General features: G+C 49.0%; 1 protein-coding gene across 1 annotated transcript in view; it reads left to right on the top strand.

Moving 5' to 3' along the window:
• Positions 1-17,154, top strand: part of UBE2O (ubiquitin conjugating enzyme E2 O) — a 62,000-nt gene that overhangs the window by 40,783 nt on the left and 4,063 nt on the right. Inside the window, exons 6-17 of the mRNA XM_064675770.1 lie at positions 1,100-1,243; positions 1,875-1,984; positions 2,725-2,875; positions 3,660-4,162; positions 6,848-7,002; positions 7,928-8,040; positions 9,127-9,252; positions 10,333-10,422; positions 12,725-13,382; positions 14,266-14,402; positions 14,890-15,093; positions 15,793-15,850. Of these exons, the coding sequence (XP_064531840.1) occupies positions 1,100-1,243; positions 1,875-1,984; positions 2,725-2,875; positions 3,660-4,162; positions 6,848-7,002; positions 7,928-8,040; positions 9,127-9,252; positions 10,333-10,422; positions 12,725-13,382; positions 14,266-14,402; positions 14,890-15,093; positions 15,793-15,850 (2,449 nt within the window). The remainder of the gene's footprint in view (positions 1-1,099; positions 1,244-1,874; positions 1,985-2,724; positions 2,876-3,659; positions 4,163-6,847; positions 7,003-7,927; positions 8,041-9,126; positions 9,253-10,332; positions 10,423-12,724; positions 13,383-14,265; positions 14,403-14,889; positions 15,094-15,792; positions 15,851-17,154) is intronic.

The raw sequence follows: 17,154 nt of genomic DNA on the forward strand, positions 1-17,154 counted from the left end.
GCAGCAGTGGGAGTTGACAGAGGATGGTGTATAATTCTTAGGAACTAACAGTGCAGTCAGCTCTTATCCTTCCCAGCCTTCAAAGCAAAGATCCCTTTGATCTAAAACTGCACTTCTGCTAAAATTTGATGCCTGTTTCTTGAACAGTAAATGGAATATCAGTTCAATAGGATGTGCTGTTGTGGTTTTCTTGTTCTGTACAGAAAAGGAGTGGTCTGTCGCTCGATATTCTCCGGTACCTTCATCTCTGCTACTTTGAGTTGTGCAGTATGTCTTCTGCTTGCTAAATAGATGTTGTGGCAACATTCAGCTTCTGGTTAGCCAATTTTGAGATGGCTTGTTTCGAGTCAGGCTGCCTTTAAAATGTACATAGTCCTCTGGGGACTTGTGGTTTGGTCTGAAATGTGGGTTGTCTCCAGTGTTACTCTTGATCCCGTGCTCAGAATTGCTTTGTGTTAGATACTTCCCTGACTTAGATCTTGTCACACTGCTCTTATCCTTTCTGACAAATTACAAGACTTGATACAGTTTTGTGCTCAGTATTTTATCTACCATAAACTGCTCTGTCCGCCCCCACACTCTGAATCTGAATAGCAGTGGGAAGGAGCTCTAGAAAAGCAATTGTTGTGTTTACTGTCCTGTTTTGTTTTCAAAGAACTTGTCATATTAACTAATCCACCTAAGACAGGAATAATACTTACACACTTAATTTCACAAGCAGAGGAGTGAAGGCAAACATCCTCTGGCTCTGAAAGCTGTAGGTGCTTGAATTAGAGCATGGAAAAGAGATGGATGTCCTTGCCCAGGACTCAACCTACCTTGGCTACCTTATTACTGAGAACCTTTGTGTGGAAATATGCATCTTTTGTTCCTTGCAAGTACCTTTGCTTCTCCCCCAGGAAGTCATAGTCCCATTTGGATGTGTGACAGAGTGAGTTGCTATAGGAACTGCTGGGCTGACTTCAGGAGAGAACGAGCTTTAGGAGATGGGCATCTTGCAGACTTTACCTTTATGATTAATCTTACTGATCACAAAGGAGAGAAATGCTGGAATCTTGAGTCCTTTATGTTGTTTTTTCCTCCTCCCTTTCCCCCACAGGGTCTCTTCTTTGATGATTCATATGGCTTTTATCCTGGGCAAGTCCTCATCGGGCCTTCCAAAGTCTTCTCCAGCGTGCAGTGGCTCTCGGGTGTGAAGCCTGTTCTGAGCACAAAGAGCAAGTTCAGAGTGGTGGTGGAAGAGGTAAGGACTGACAGCCTGACACATGTCCACCTTCTGCACAGCATGGTCCTGGCTGGCTGTTTGGAGCAGAGTCAGCTTGCCATGGTAACCTCCCAAGAACAAGTGCACTGTGGCTGTGGTGTCCTGAGGTGACAAATTTCTCATTGTGGACTGACAAGACTTCTGAGTGTGGTTTGGCTTTTCCTACCAAGGGTCCCTGTAAGGTGACAGTATGCCAGTGCACTTGGAGACCAGTACTGCTGATCATTAGGGTAGTAGAGGCACATCTTCTATTGAAACTTAGTGTTGCATGTCCAAAAAGGGAGAAATATTGCTGACTCTCTGCTGAAAGAGGGAGCAGCTCCAAGTCCATTAGCATGTCTCTTTGTGACATTGGACTGCTGATTTGTATGTACTGTAGCTTCTTTCCCAAGCCTTTTCTTGGAGCTAAAAGCTGTAGAAGCTCTCGTGTGGCCAACAGTCATGCTATGGGAGCACTGTAGAGGTCCTGGATGTGGTGAAACTGCACTTGGCCATCTTAAATGATAAAAGCAGGTTTGCAGCTTTCCTGTGTGTAAGCATTCAGATCTGAGACACTGGTCTAGGAAGGCCTCTGAAATTTGAAATTGCCATTTCTGTCTTTGCACTGTAGGTACAGGTGGTAGAGCTAAAGGTCACTTGGATCACTAAAAGCTTCTGTCCTGGAGGTACTGACAGTGTGAGCCCTCCTCCTTCCATAATCAGCCAGGATAAGCTGTCCAGGTGAGATTCCCTTGAAAACCCCTTTCCACTCCCAGCACCCAGGACCTGCACAGACTAAGGGTGATATGCCTACCAACTGATTAGACACAATGCTGCTGTTTCCAGAGCTTCAAAACTGAGAGAATAACTTCCAAACTAGTTTAGCAGACACTTTGAGTTACTAGCACAAGGGTTGGTGTCCTACCAATCCCCTCCAAGTACTCTCCAGCTGAGAAGTCCATAGAGGAAAGTGGTGTCTGTCCTTTCTCTCCTGCCTGGAGCAGACTGCATCTCCTAACCCAGGGTTTCAGGTGTGGAGCTCAGGTGTGGAGCTCTGGCCACGCTGGTGCTGAGGCAGCAACTAGTGCCCTCTGCAGGCTGCAGCTGCCAGAATAAGCTGCACAAGCTCAAAAGAAAGGTCAGATGAGCAGTAGCACAGTGCAGTGGGTCCTGCCTGGAGCTCATGTGCTGGAGGAGAGCAGCTCTCAAATGACAGCAGAAAAACCCCAAATGTCTCTTGGCAGCTCTCTCTGGGATGGGGAGCTGGAGGGAGGGGAGTGACTAGTGTCCCACCCAGTCCCTGGTGAGATTCCCACTCCTGCTTTAGAATTGTGTGTCTGGAAATGATTTGGTGTGGTGTTCTGCCACCCCAGAAGACGTGCTGGCAGCCTGAGGTCACACCAGCCTTGTGAAGGCCCTGATCACTGCTAGCTTCTGTTCTGTTTTGCTCTGTGTTCATGGCTGTTCTTCTGTTTTGACAGGGTAAAGCGTCTGGGGTGCTTTGACCATGCCCAAAGGCAGCTTGGGGAAAGGTGCCTCTATGTGTTCCCGGACAAAGTGGAACCTGCAAAAATCACCTGTGAATGCCCTGAGAGGAACTGTGTGCTGGGTGAAGGATCAGTTGCCAAAAAGGTGAGTTGAGGGGTGGAGGGGAGGCGTTGACTTCTCTGAGCATTTCTGGTCACTGTGGCTTTTAAAGCAGAGATCTTCCTGGTAGTCATGTGGTCTGAAATGTGACTCCTGAAATGGTTGTAAAGAGTAATGGCCTGTTGTTGCCAGCAGAGAAGTCACCTTGTAGAGCAGTCTGACTGCACTGGGTGAAGCATGCAGCTAACACAGTGAGGGAACATGAACAGGACCTTGTGCACAGAGGTGTCACCTTGAAGGGGTCAAGGTGTGCTCTGACAGCCTGGACTTAAAAACATATTCTTTTCATTTAGCATGACCTCAGGTTTCTCATGGAGCTGAACTGTTCAGTTAAATCCTTGCTACAGTGAGACAAGAAAGTTGTCTTTGCTTGCTAGGCCAAGTGAGTCATGCTATGGTTTGTACTTGCTGGCTGCAGAGCCACGGTGTTCTAGAATAACAGGATATCACCAGTGTGGATGGTGACCTCCCTGCACAGCTGTGTCTGTTACACAGATTAACTTATGCATCCTCTTGTGACCTTCCATAACAAAACAGTTCAAAACATGCTTAAAATAACCTTAAGGAGCAAAGCTCACTTTCCTTGGACTAGTGAGTGCTACTGCAGAGCAGAGCAGTGGTGAGATGCTGGTTTGCAGAGTACTGTGGTGCAGGTGAAATGTGCAGAGGCCCATGGGTGCTGCTTTGCACAAAGCTGAGTATTCCCCAGGCTGGCTGGCAGTTTGCTGAGTGTCCAGGCACAGCTCTGACCCACATCTGCTTTCTCCAGGTGAGGCGGCTGCTGAAGAAGCAGATAGTGAAGATCATGTCTTGCTCCCCGGAGTCTCAGGGCACGACTGAAGCCCCTGACAAAGAATCTGCTGCAGCTGCTGACCAAAAATCAGAAGAGCTTAAGCCTGAATCAAAATGTGAGCTGGATGACTCTTCCAACAATGCACCGAGTCCTGGGGAGGGAAAGGAGGAGCAGCCTGAAGAAACAGGGAAGGAGAAAGGGGGAGCAGCAGCACGACAGCAGCAGCCTCCCTTTCTGCTGAAGGATGAAGGATTGTCTGACTACCGGCTGCAGTCCATGGAGCAGGATGCTGACGATGAGGCAGCCGATGACACTGACGACACGAGCTCTGTCACCTCCTCTGCGAGTTCCACCGCCTCGTCCCAGAGCGGCAGCGGCACTTGCCGCAAGAAAAGCATCCCCCTTTCCATCAAAAACTTGAAGAGGAAGCACAAGAAGAAGAAGACCAAGGTTTCACGAGAGTTTAAGCCAGGAGACAGGTGAGTTGGATTTCCAAACGCACATATAATTGCCAGAATCTCCCTTATCAAAGTTCTCGGATGTAAAACACCACCTCGTGGAGGTGGAGGATGAGTTAGGACAGCACTTGGTAGTAACCACCAGCAATTATCTTGTGATGACTGTGCAGTGGCCTGTGTGGAATCAGCTTGGGCTCAGTCCAGCTCCTGATGAAACGGGGGCCACGTGACGTGACACTGATGCTATTCTACTTCAGCTGTGCCTCAGGGCATTGACAGCATATCTGTGCTGGGCAAGAGGTGAATAAAGATCATACAGCTTAAACATGACACTAATTGGTTACCTTATTGGCAGCTTCTGCAGAGAGACTGAGGATAGACTGTGCTAGGAATGGACAGCTTATCCTAGAGAGCTGTCTCCAGAGCAGCACGGAGGTCTGGGCTGGCTGAGGGGTGTGCTGTGGTGGTCTCTGTTATCCTTACCTCCTCTGCACTGAGATCTGCAGCTTTTGCCAACAGTATACTTTTAAATATTAGCTGTTTTTTAGTGAACTAAGTGCACTTACTCCTCGAGAGCCTTGGAGGAATTTCAGTAGCTTGCAGGAGGGAGCATTGCATATATATGCCCATTTCTAGATAAAACTGGATCTCAGCAGCTTTTGCCTTTTGCCTAAATTGAGAATGTTTGAAGTGTTTTCATGGGATGCAAAGACATCTGACAACTGGCCTGCCTGTCTGCTGCTCCCCTGGGCTACTTAGTTGTGTACAGATCCTGCATCAGAAATGAGCTGGTGCGAGAGAACATGTGAGAATTCTCCCAGGAAAGTGACTTTGAGTATTGAAGGGATCCAGTAGTTTGAGAATGCCATGAACTTCATTGACATTTTGTGCAGGTATTTTAGCTTTGCCTATATGTAAGGAGAGCTGTTCCTTGAGTCCTTGTGGGTTTTGGAGAAATTAGGTGTGAAGGTCGCAAAGCTCAGCAGAGCAGTATTCCAGTGAAATTAAAAAACTGGAGTGTGTGACAGAGTTCCTGGGAAAGGATTCTTGGTTCACTTTTCACATCTCACTCCCCCACAGAGTGTCTCTGTTTTACTGAAGGTTTTGCTAAGGAGATCTTAGCTAGAGAACCTGTTCAGGCAGTGGGGAGAAATCCCTGTGGCACCACCAAGAGATTCCTGTGCTGGATCTGGGCAGCTCCCTACAAGGAAATGCAGAGATGACCATGTCACAGAGAAAGAAACAGAAGCTTTTTCAACACAGTGAGCCTCCAGCTGACACTTTCAAGGGCATATGTGGCAGCTGGTCACAGCTCAGTGTGAGGGGTCGTTGCTGTTTGAATATTCTGATGAGGCTGGTGAGGCCATCGGAGATGTGCTGCCAGGCACTGCTGAGAAATGCAGGGTGGATGGGCTGCCTGCAGTTAGTCACCAGATCTGATGTGTCAGCTCCTGGAGCTCTGACTGCAGGGGCCAGCTCAGCATGTGGCTTTGCCATCATTGAGTGACCTGCTGCAGCTCTCCGGGCAGCACACAGACCACTGGATATCTTTTAGTGAGGACATACAGGGGTTTTTATTAATGTCAAGCTGTGATTTTTTTGTGCTGCAGACAGGACTGTGTCATTTCCTTGCTTAGCCTGCCTTTCCACTCCCATTCTCAGCTGCAATGTCCCCCAAGGAACCATGTTGCTGGCATATCACCCACCACACTTGGCCTGTTACAGACCCTTCTCTGATAATTTCTGCTGCTGAGTGCTGGCCCTACTAGAAATTTCATATTTCCATTTAAAAATATTTCTCTGACATTCATAAAAGCAGAGCTGGGAGCAAACAGCTGTGTGCCTATTGTGTCGTCTTTACGGTTTGACTTGAAACCAACATAAATCCAGCACTTGTGTTATTCTGGGAGGCCTGGCCAACAAAATAAAGGCGAGATTTAAAGTCAGCATGGGATTTGGTTTGTTCTCTGCTGTAGGAGAGATGAAAATAGCAGAGGGCTCATGAGAAGAGTCTGTCCAGCTAGGCTGCAGCTCTGTCCCTCCTGCCCCAAGCACTTTGCCTCCTCAAGAATCCCTGTGAAGCCCCACAGCAGAAAACCAGCATGTGGTCCATTGTGGCATGTTTGGGTTTAATTTCTGAGCTGCAGAGACATATGTATGTGTTTGAACAGCTGGGAAGGACACTTTTCTCTTTTTAAACAAAATCCTTCTGCTTTACCCATATTCAATGTGTTGCCTATTTTCTTTTTGTTTTGTTTGTTCTCTCTGGAAGGGCTGTGATGCTTTATTTTTCCAGTCCCATGCTCTTCTAGTTTCAAAGACTCCTCAGAGCTGCCAGGCTGGAAGGTGCTCCAGTGGAGAAGATCTTAACTCTCAAAGTATTTGAATGTTCTTTTGTGCCTCTGCCAGGGCTAGAAAGTGGGTGCTGGTAGATATTAATGAGCTCCATAAGGAACAAAAGAGAGCTCAGCATCAGCTCCCTGGAAAGTCAGTCCTCCTTCAGTATAGACTTGCAGCAGTGTAACATCTGCAGGGGTTGAGAACCCATCAAAACAAAGCCTACTGTGTAGCTGCTTCCACGGGGCCTAGATGGGTTTTCCTGACTTGCTGATCCGTGTACCTTTGCGTTGCTGAGATCCATCTTGGTTCCTGATGTTGGCAGGATCACGTTCCCTTTGGTAACTCGCTGCCTTTCTGTGTTCCCAGGGTTGCTGTGGAAGTGGTGACCACGATGACTTCAGCTGACGTGATGTGGCAGGATGGCACCGTGGAGACAAACATCCGCTCCAACGAGCTCATCCCGGTCCATCATCTGGACAACAACGAGTTCTGCCCCGGCGATTTCGTGGTGGACAAAAGAGGTATTGGGTGTCCAAACAATGCTCCCAGGGAACAAACGTGCTTTTAATTGCAAAGTATTGTTCAGTCTGGATCTCCTCGTGTACAGTCACTCTTTTTAAGTAGTTGTTAGTGCTCACTTGAGGTGGGCACCTACCAGGGGTGGCAGTGATTCAGCTGACTTAACATGAATGGCAGCAGAGAGCCTTTATTTACATACCAAAGTTGAACTGTGACAATAGGCAAGATGTGGAAAGAATAAATGCCAAGGAGCCAAGCTAGGATTTTCAGTATTTCTGCAGAGCAGGGGTGGCCCACCTTCTCCTTGAAAGTGCCAATAGCTCTGAGCTCTCTCACAGAATGAGGGGAGAAATGAACAGCTCACCTCAGGCTGCTTTCTCTGTGTGGCTGGTTTATCATGACTCCCCCATTTTTTTCATGAGGAGTTTTGGGATCCAGAGGCATCTTCTTGAATCCCTTCTCTTCACCAAACAAATTGTTGACGCTAGTGAAGGTCACAAGTTCAAGGAGACTTGGAACTTTTGGATTAAATACTGGTGACGTATTCTGGCTCTCAACTCCTTTTCTAGTGGGGGTAGACCCTCAACAGTGGGGGAGTAAAAGATACTGTCAGGTTGGGGAGAAGGAAAGCTGGCTTAGCAAAAACAGAGGCTGTTTTTCATGGCCATTTCCCATGAGTAATACTCTGACTGGTCTTCTGGGTTGGACGTAGTCTGAGGAAACTGAAGTTACCCATCAGCTCCAGCTCTACCAATCTAGTTTGGCAACAATTTTGACTGTGTAGGAAGAACTGTTTTTCCTCATGCCATTCACAAATGGAAGGCATCAGCCATGAGAGCCTGGGAGCTGACAGCCTCAGTCACTGAGCAAAGCCCATGCTCCTTTGCCTGATTTGTCTGTTTTCTTCTCCACCCTTGTGACCCAAAGGTCAGAGCTCCCAGGACCCCGGGTTATATGGAGTGGTGCAGTCTGGGGACCATATCGGCCGTACCTGTGTGGTGAAGTGGTTCAAGCTGAAATCCAGTGGAGATGATGTGGAGGTGAGTGCCTGCAGGAACCAGCTAAGAGAAAAGCAGCCACAAAAAAGCACAAGCTTCACAGATAAACACAGATAAGTGTGGGAATCGGTTCTGTACTGGAGTGTGTCCTTGAGGATGGGAACAGCAATGTGCTTTTGGGACTGAGAGGCTTAGCTAGAGTGATGTCACTTCATATTCATAGATGCCTGCAAGGCAATGAAGAGCAAGCAGAGTTTACATCCAGTGGTAACCATCAGGCTCTGGTATGGATGAAGATTTTTTTTTTTCCTGAAGCTTTCACGGGCAGTTGATTTCTTGAGTTCACTCTAAGAATTTTTCCTCCCCATGTCCTTGCTAGTTCACTGAAAGGGGATTAATCTATTGCATGTTGTTATGCTTGCCTCTGCCAAGTGCCATTGCCCATAGTCAGCCTAATGCCTTTTTCTTGGGGTTTGTAGGAACACTGTTTTCCAGAGTCTTGACAGACTTCAGCCTAGCTGGAGATGAGAGGGGGGCTTGAACAAAACTGGTGTTCTGCTTTCTGCCTTAGGCTAGGACCCTATTGTCATAGCTGAGCAGGGCCCTTCACATCCAGAAGCAGAACATCAGTCTGGCCTGGGGTTGTGCTCCTCTTTACCCATTTCTCATTATTTGTGAGCTTGTAGCTCTCTTCCTCCAGGAGAAATCAAAGGAAAGATGTTTCCCATTAAGTGACAAGTTTTTTGTCATATACTTCCTGTTGCCTTGGATCATTTCAAAAGTAAACTCTGACCCTTTGGGCCCCAGCGAACTGCTTTGAGAAATCTGGGTGTTTGGAAGGGAATAAAACACTGTGCTTGCATGTCTCATCCTCATGGTGATGTGGAACCTGAAGTAAAGGTGAGGTGAGCAGATGAGACAGAATATCTGTTTCCTTTCATTGTTGTGCCTTGACTGACGTGCTACAGGGATGAGGTGACAGGAAGGGACAGGAGCAGCTCCTTGCAGGCTGTTGGAGCAGCTGAAAATGGACAAAATATAACACAAAGTACTTTGAAGTGCTGAAGGTGTGCTGTGGGGGTCAGTGCAGCATCCTGGGGCTGACACATCATTCTGTCTCTGGTGCAGCTGATCGGGGAGGAGGAGGATGTGAGCGTGTATGACATTGCTGATCATCCGGACTTTCGCTTCCGCACGACTGACATCGTGATCCGGATCGGCAATTCGGATGGGGCCACGGCTAAGGAGGACGAGGTGGGTCCTGGGCACAGTTAGCTGACCACATTGTCACCAAGTATTGGTGGAGACACTTAAAAGAGTCAATAGGAGGGCTTTAGGCCCCACAGGGGCATCCTAAACTCCCTAGCTTGCTAATTTCATATCAGTGTCCCCTGCTGTCATGAGTAACACATCAGATCTCTGTCTGGTGGAGATGTAACCTTGAAATCCTTTGACCTTGATGACAGTCTACAGCAGAGCAAGAGTGAAGTTGAGACAAGAACTGAACATAAGCCTGAGGGCTTTTAATCAAACTCTTGCTTAGGATTTCAGAGTAACTTGTAATAAAAGGATATTCAATGGGCTCCTGAGCAATAGTGAAGGTGGATTTGTCATGAAACCAGTTTCACTTGGCAACAGAAGACTGGAGTTCTGGGTTTCACCTGAGTTATGTACATGTTAATTTTGTTGAGCTGAGTGATCTCCTGGGGAGGAAGAGGGAACAGTTTATATTGTAGAGGATACACCCTTTGCTAGGAAACACCCTTACTGTGGAGGGAGACCTCCAGCTTTTGAGCCTGCTGCCCTAAGAAAGGGTTAAAAGGTATAGTGCAGCCCTTACTGCAGTTCTAGTTTCAGCAGCGTGAAACAACATCCCAGCCTGCTCAGCTGACCTAAATAACCTGCTGCCAGGGCAAGGTGCTCCTTACTGTGCACACCCTGAGCAGCTGCAACTTGTCTGTTCATGCCTGTGCTCTGTGGGGAGCCCCCGGTGCTGGGGAGGGGGGAGCTGAGGGCATCCCACTAGAGGGCACCCCCATTCCATGAAATTCCTGTCCCTTGCTGGCACAGCCCCAGCCCTGCTGCCTGCAGAAAGGCCACTGGTCCTGATCACAGATCAGGATCTCCTGCCAGACCAGCCCTGCTGGTGCCCTGCTCCTTGAGGGGAGCTTTCCTCATCTCCGTGGCAGTGTTGTGTGGTTTCTATGTGTAGGATGCAAGTGTTACTTTAAGTGGCTCTCCAGCTAGGGAGCGTGTGTTGGTCAAAACCTTCCTGCTTGTGCATGAAGTGCCTGGGAAAGAAAAGGGACTGACAAACCACTCTTGTCTCCACAGCCTTCCGTTGGACAGGTGGCTCGTGTGGATGTCAGCAGTAAGGTGGAAGTGGTGTGGGCAGATAACTCCAAGACTATCATTCTGCCTCAGGTGAGGTCCTGTTCCAGCTCACAATATCCCTGTAATTTTTAGCTGAGTGACGACTCTTGGATTTAAATCCTGGATGTAGAGAGCCTTATTGGGTAAGGGAATCTTGCTCTATTGATTGCTGCGTTCCCATAGGGGAGGGCGGCTTCCCAGTTCTGTTAGCACAGGAAAACCCATCTGCTGTCAGGAGGTCTGGGCAACTAATTGGTCATCACTGCTCTTGAACTTAGAGAATAGGAAAGCCTGGGCAGACTGTTTTTGCCTTCACACATGCACTGCATGCTCACAGCTCTGCCCACAGCCCTGTCCTTAGCCTCCAGCACCTGCTGCTCTGCAGAGCTCAGGGATCATCCGTTCTGACTGGAGCCTGGGTTGGTGCATTGCCCAACCAAGGCACTGCTGAAAGACTGTTGCATGTTCTGTCTTGCTTGTGAAATGGCACCATAGTGGGGTTTTTTGGCTAAAGAAGCTCCTCCGGGGGTTGGGCTAGAGCCACAAGTTGTCACCTTAGCTAACCTAGGGATCAGACCCGAATCCTATCCCAGGGCAGGGAGGGAAAAGGGTTGAGTGCAAGCTTAAAAATACAGATACAGCCACACTGCTAATCCACTGCACCCCCATGGTTTCTGCATTGCTCTGAGTTTTTTGTTGTACTGTCTTGTAATTGTGCTCACTATTCCCCATACAGTTTCATCCCTTGTCTTGTCTCCTTGTTTCCTTGGATTAAGGCAGACAGCCTAAAGATAGGAGCCGACCTGTATCTGTAGGGTCCCATCTCCATCACTGTGGCAGTGACACCACTGCCTCCGCTGCAGAGATGCCTTCTGCGAGTACAAAGCACTTGATCAAGATTTCTTTTTAAACCAAGCAGCTCTGCATTAATTACAGTAGAATAGTCAATGCCCGCACTATGGCAGTGGACTGGAGCCATACAAAGCAGGCTGCTGTCTCCCTTCCCCCTGTTGTCACATGTGCTTGGATCACAGGCACAATCAGAGGTCTGATGTGTGCTCCACAAAGGGCTGTTCTCACACTGCGGTGCCGGGGCTCTGCAGCAGCTCCTGCTGTGTCACGCCAGTCCCTTCGATTCTGCTCGTCTGCGTAATTATGGGAGTCGGGGAAATGTCAGGAGCAGGAATTATCAGTTGGTAAAACCGTGATTTATCAATGCCTGACCATGTGCCCAGAGACAAGCTGTCTGGGTGCTTTTTCTCAGCTCTAAAAATAAAGATGGCATAACTGGCTAATTAACTTTCCAATTCAGATTTGGATTAGCTTTGAGGGCAGTGAGTTTTGATGGCTTTTCCTGCCTGCAGTCACTTGTGTTGAACCCAACTAACCTCTACTGGCTGCCTGTCTCTGACTGGCACAGGACTGGCTCAACAGTGCTGGTTCAGTTGAAGGCTTTGACAAGATGACTGAGTGTCCATGTGCCTTAGCCTCTGGGGTCATATCTTGCCACATTAAGAGGATTTTTGGGCTGTCACTCAAGTGTTAAAAGTGTGTGGATAAAATGCTCCCATCTTGTAACTCCAAACACAGCCCTGTAAAGGTGCTCTTGCTCCCCTGGTTCTGTGTTGGTGCTCTTACCTGAAAACCTCTGCAGCAGGACCTTGTGAGAGACGTAGCACGTGCAAAAGCAGGTTGTAGAAGGTGAGGCTGGATAGAGTGGGGATGGGTTCAGCTTCCAGTAGTGAAGGGGAAGAGAACATTTTATGTAAGAGCTTATTCAGCAGCTTGGGTGAGGCTTCATTGTCCCAGCTGAATTTTAAGCAGTAGCCACATATAACAGCTAAAGCAGCGTAGCAAGGCTCTGACAGCAAGCAGTGTGTGCCACAGAAAAGGAAAGCTGGTATGGGAATGTGTTCCTAGTTCCAGCATTGTCTCTGTGGAAGGATGGAGTGGCAGCCAAACTAGGGCTCTGTGCCAACACAGTTCCTGGTGCAAAAGCAGGACCAGAAATACTAACTCCTTATATGATACCAAATACCTTCTGAACTAGCTCTGTGTTCAGAAACCCTGGGGCATCCAGATAGTTTTTTGGCACCTGTTTGTTGTCCCTGACTGGATCCCAGACACTAGGATGGCTACAGCCCACTGAAAACTTGCCCTAGTAACCCCCCAATACTTTGAACAGTGGGGCTGTGTGGTTTCATAATCTGTGCAAGTCAGCCCTTTATAGATGGAAGGGTTTGAAACAACCCAGCCAATCCCAGATGGAAGCTCCTTTTTCATGGCTTGCTTTTAAAAACAGCTAAAACTCTGTGCCTCACCCTTAGTCTCACGTAACTCTGCTCTCCTTTAGCACTTGTACAACATCGAATCAGAAATTGAGGAGTCAGACTACGATTCTGTGGACGGCAGCACCAGCGGGGCATCCTCGGAGTGGGAGGATGAGAGTGACAGCTGGGAGACAGACAATGGCCTCATGGATGATGACCACCCGAAAATTGAGGACTTTGAGCCTGAGGAGCCAGCAGCAGAGGAGGTGAAAAAAGTAGAGGAGCAAGTCCAGGGAGCTGTGGCTATGGCAGTTGCAGATCTTGCTACAGAGAAAGGTGGCAAGGACGGAACCCCAAAGAGCTTCCGGGAGCTAAAGGAGGCCATCAAGATCTTGGAAAGCCTGAAAAATATGACTGTGGAGCAGCTGCTGACTGGCTCTCCCACCTCCCCAACTGTGGAGCTGGAAAAACCCACTCGGGAGAAGAAGTTCTTGGATGATATTAAAAAGCTGCAGGAAAATCTCAAGAAGACCTTGGATAATGTGGCTATTGCTGAGGAGGAAAAGATGGAAGCCATGGTGGAGACAGAGAAGAAGGAAGAAAAAGCAGAGGCACAGACACCGGTGAGGTCAGAGTGGCCCAGTGAGACACCAGTGCTCTGCCAGCAGAGTGGAGGCAAGCCTGGAGTCACCTTCACCAGTGCCAAGGGAGAAGTGTTCTCTGTGTTGGAGTATGCTCCAGGTGAGTGTGGGATGCTCTGTCCTTTGTTGCTGTCCTGCAGTGTTTTTCTCCAAAACCTTTGCTTCAAGGCCTTTTGGATTGTGTATTTTCTTCTTCCTGGTTGTTTCCACAGCTCATTAACCAGGGATGAGAAATTACCACAACTTCTGTAGCACAGTGTGCTCTGGGACCCAAACCTGGCTTTTAGTGTCCCTAGGTGTCTGTCTCTTGTGTCATGGTGTCTCTAGGCTCTGTTGCACCTCCTCAAACCTCAGAAGTGTGCTTCCCTCTTTTCCACACTGGTAACTAATGTAGGAGGGCTGCAGAGATCAGTCACTTCCCATTGCAGAGACTTCCTTGAAAGTTGCAGGGTTTGTTCAGGCTTTTTTTGGTTGAGTTGTCTGAGAAGCAGAGCAGGGACAGCTGGTGTTCTTGGGCTGGATGTCCTTGGTGGGTGAGTGGTGCCAATGTTAATGGCCAGAAATAACAAATAGCATCTGGTTGTGTGGAACATTGGTGACAGCAGAGCCCAAGGTGCTCACGGTACAGCCAGACCAGACTTGAGAGAGAAAGGTGGACAAACTGTTCTGAACCTGCAGGTGTGTATAAAGGAAAAAGGAGAGCTGTGCTTCGGTTTGGCAGAGAAAAAGCCATCTCTTTGTGGGATTATCCTGGCTGTGGGCATAGTGACAGCATTGTGTTAGGACTCTGAGAACAGGAGATGCAGGTTGTGGCTGCTGTACCGTGTGGGAAACATCAAATAATCTCTCCTGGCTCAGCACCAAAGCAAGTTAACTCCTCTTCCTCACGATGCATATTACACATGACCAGATCTACCTTCACGAGGAACCTGTGGCAGTTTCCAAAGGCAGGCTGTAATCCTGTTCTCTTCCTTGCCCCACAGATTCCCATGCCTTCAAGAAAATGGAGTTCCAGCCCCCAGAAGCAAAGAAGTTCTTCAGCACCGTGCGGAAGGAGATGGCTCTCCTGGCCACCTCCCTGCCCGATGGCATCATGGTTAAAACCTTCGAGGATCGAATGGCAAGTGCCTGCTCTCAAATGCCTCTGTGTTAGTGCTGGGCTCAGCATCCGGATCACTTTCTTTGGAATTCCCTGCTTAGCCTTAATCCAGTGCATTAGAGCTGCAGGAATGTGTGCAGCATGTGAAACAGGGCTGTAATTACCCAAAACGGCTGCTTTTGCATTCCCCGAGTCAGGGTGGCCAAACAAGGAGCTCCTGGTTGCAGGGAGCCGGTTCCGGGTGCTGAGCAGGAAGACAGGCAGGCAGCCAGCAAGGGGATAGTGTCAGCAGTGAGCAGCTTGGGGATTTTGGCCATCCCTGAAGCCCTGCTGCAGATCCAAAGGCTTGAGTGCAGTTTCTAGGGGGAAGGTGCCCTGAGATGTGTTGCTTGAGCTGACTCTTACGAGGGCTGAGTTAATCACATCCCTTCTCTCCCTGTGCATAAATACGGCCCTTGCAAGGTAAGAGGATGTTTCCCAGTGTCTGACCTGCTGCCTCTCCCCACAGGATCTCTTCTCAGCACTTATCAAAGGGCCCACACGCACGCCCTATGAAGATGGACTCTTTCTCTTTGACATCCAGCTCCCCAACATTTACCCTGCGGTCCCACCTCTCTTCCGCTACCTCTCCCAGTGCAGTGGGAGACTGAATCCCAACCTGTATGACAATGGCAAAGTGTGTGTCAGCCTCCTGGGGACGTGGATAGGCAAGGTAATGCTGTCATCTACCTGTCTGTGGGAAGCAGGGATTGTGCTGAGCTGCTTTTGGAACAAGTCACTTCCTACCAGACCTGGGTGACTTCTGGTCTCGGGTGATGCTTGAGCTGGGGGTGGTTTTGGGCTCTGTTTTAGGTGCCTGGAGCAGGTAACTGGTATAGTTTGGCTTTTTCTGGATCTGTATTTGGCTTGTCTGTTCTTCCTCAATGAGAAGCCTGTGGTCAGAAGCCAGGCTGTGCCATAGCAGAGGTGCCAACACCAGCATGGGGTGTATCCTGTTGCTTAGGTCCCTGTCTCCCACACTGTAGACAAATCCTGTAGCATGGTACAAAGTCCAGCTGAAAACTTGGAATAAACAGGGAGCCAGGGACATTATGTGTTAGGAGCAGGTAGATGGACAGGGCAGCTGGGGAGGGGTTGGAGCTGATGCCTGGTGTGTAGGGTTACACTGTTCCAGGCAGAACTGGCCTGATGGGGTGTGGTGCTGGTAAAAAAAATAACGGAGAGATGGGTTGTTGAGATGGGACACCAGTACATCACGTGCTTGTGGAGTCAGTTCCTTGTTCCTGCTGTGAGCCACAGGCTGTCAGCAACAGGAATGCAGAGGAACTGGGGCCTCACTTCCATCTGACCATTGTCACAGGGCAAACTGGTGGTGCTTCAGCCCTTTAACACATTTGTGTGTGCATTTCAGGGGACAGAAAGGTGGACCAGTAAATCCAGTCTCCTTCAAGTACTCATCTCCATCCAAGGTAAATGCTCCTGCTGAGCCTGTGGGACAGGAAGAGGTGGTGGGAGGAGGGGATGTTGGCTGTGGGGGGCACACAGTTGAGATCTGCCACCCCAGTCAGATTAGTGCTGCCTTCTGCTCTCACCTTGGTGGACAAAGCAGTGTCCTTATCTCTCCACTTGAGCAGTGGAAGCAGGTGCCAGCTTTTCTCATGCCCAGAGTTTTGGCTGCATCCCAGGGCTCTGACACAATGCCTTCCCTTCTTCTCACTGCAGCAGCCAAGCACAGAGCTGATCTGCTTGTTGCTCTGAGCTGACAAAGGTGAACCACTGTGTCCTCAGCCAGTTACCAAAGTTAGTTGAAGTTGCTAAACTGGGCCTCGTTTGCAGGACTTTTTTTTATCCCCACTGAGTCACCCGCCCATCCTACATGGGGCATGTTTTGCACATGATGCTGGTGTTTATGCTCCTTCCAAAGCAGAGAATAATCAGGGGTGTGCCTAGACGAGCCCCAGGGCTTCCTGCCATGGGCCTTTGCTCTGCCCTATCCAATTTGAGAGCAGACAGACTAAATCACAGAGCTTCCTCACGGACAACTTTCTGTTCAGGGGAGCCCTGTGATGTGAAACCTTTGACACAGAGCAAGGGTTTCTGCCTCGAGTCAGCAGGCAGCTCCTGCTCCCTGAACCCCCACAGTCCACCTGTATCCTCCTGTGGGGGAAGCACACCACAAGAAAAGCCTTTTCTCATTTACAAAGCCAAGGATCCAAATTTAGAAAATTAAATACTAAATGTTTTACTGGAGCAACTTGGTGCTAGAGAAAGACCTGCTCTCCTGCTGCCTGGGCTTTGGGAGACTTATGATCTCACCTCCTCCAGCTCTAATGCAGTTTGTGGCAGGCTGCCAGCAGCCTGGCAGCACCGGTGCCGTTGCTACATACATGTAATTTCATTAGACCAGAAACAAGCAAGAGAAATCTTGGTATGGGTGACTTGTCACAGTAATCTCTGTCTCAGAACTCCACTGTCTGAAGGGACTGTGCTGGACAGGGGAGGACCTGGCCAGCTCAAAGCCTGTTACTGAAGATTGGCCTTGGTTCTGATTAAGAGGAGGAGGAAAAAAAAGCTTTGGGTGTGTTTGTGAGGTTTTTTTTAAAGGAGGGGAGTGGGAGGGAAGGAAAAGGAGCTGTGAAACCTCTCCCCTGCTGCCCTTTTGACCTCTGCTGTTGTGTGCCCTCTGCATCATGCTGGTGGAGGACTGTTCTTGCCAGCCAAGGATCTTGGATGCCACTCCCTGTAGTGTCCCAGGTCCCCACCACATCACATG

This window comes from Pseudopipra pipra, chromosome 19, assembly GCF_036250125.1.
Source record: "Pseudopipra pipra isolate bDixPip1 chromosome 19, bDixPip1.hap1, whole genome shotgun sequence".
Classification (NCBI taxonomy): domain Eukaryota; kingdom Metazoa; phylum Chordata; class Aves; order Passeriformes; family Pipridae; genus Pseudopipra; species Pseudopipra pipra.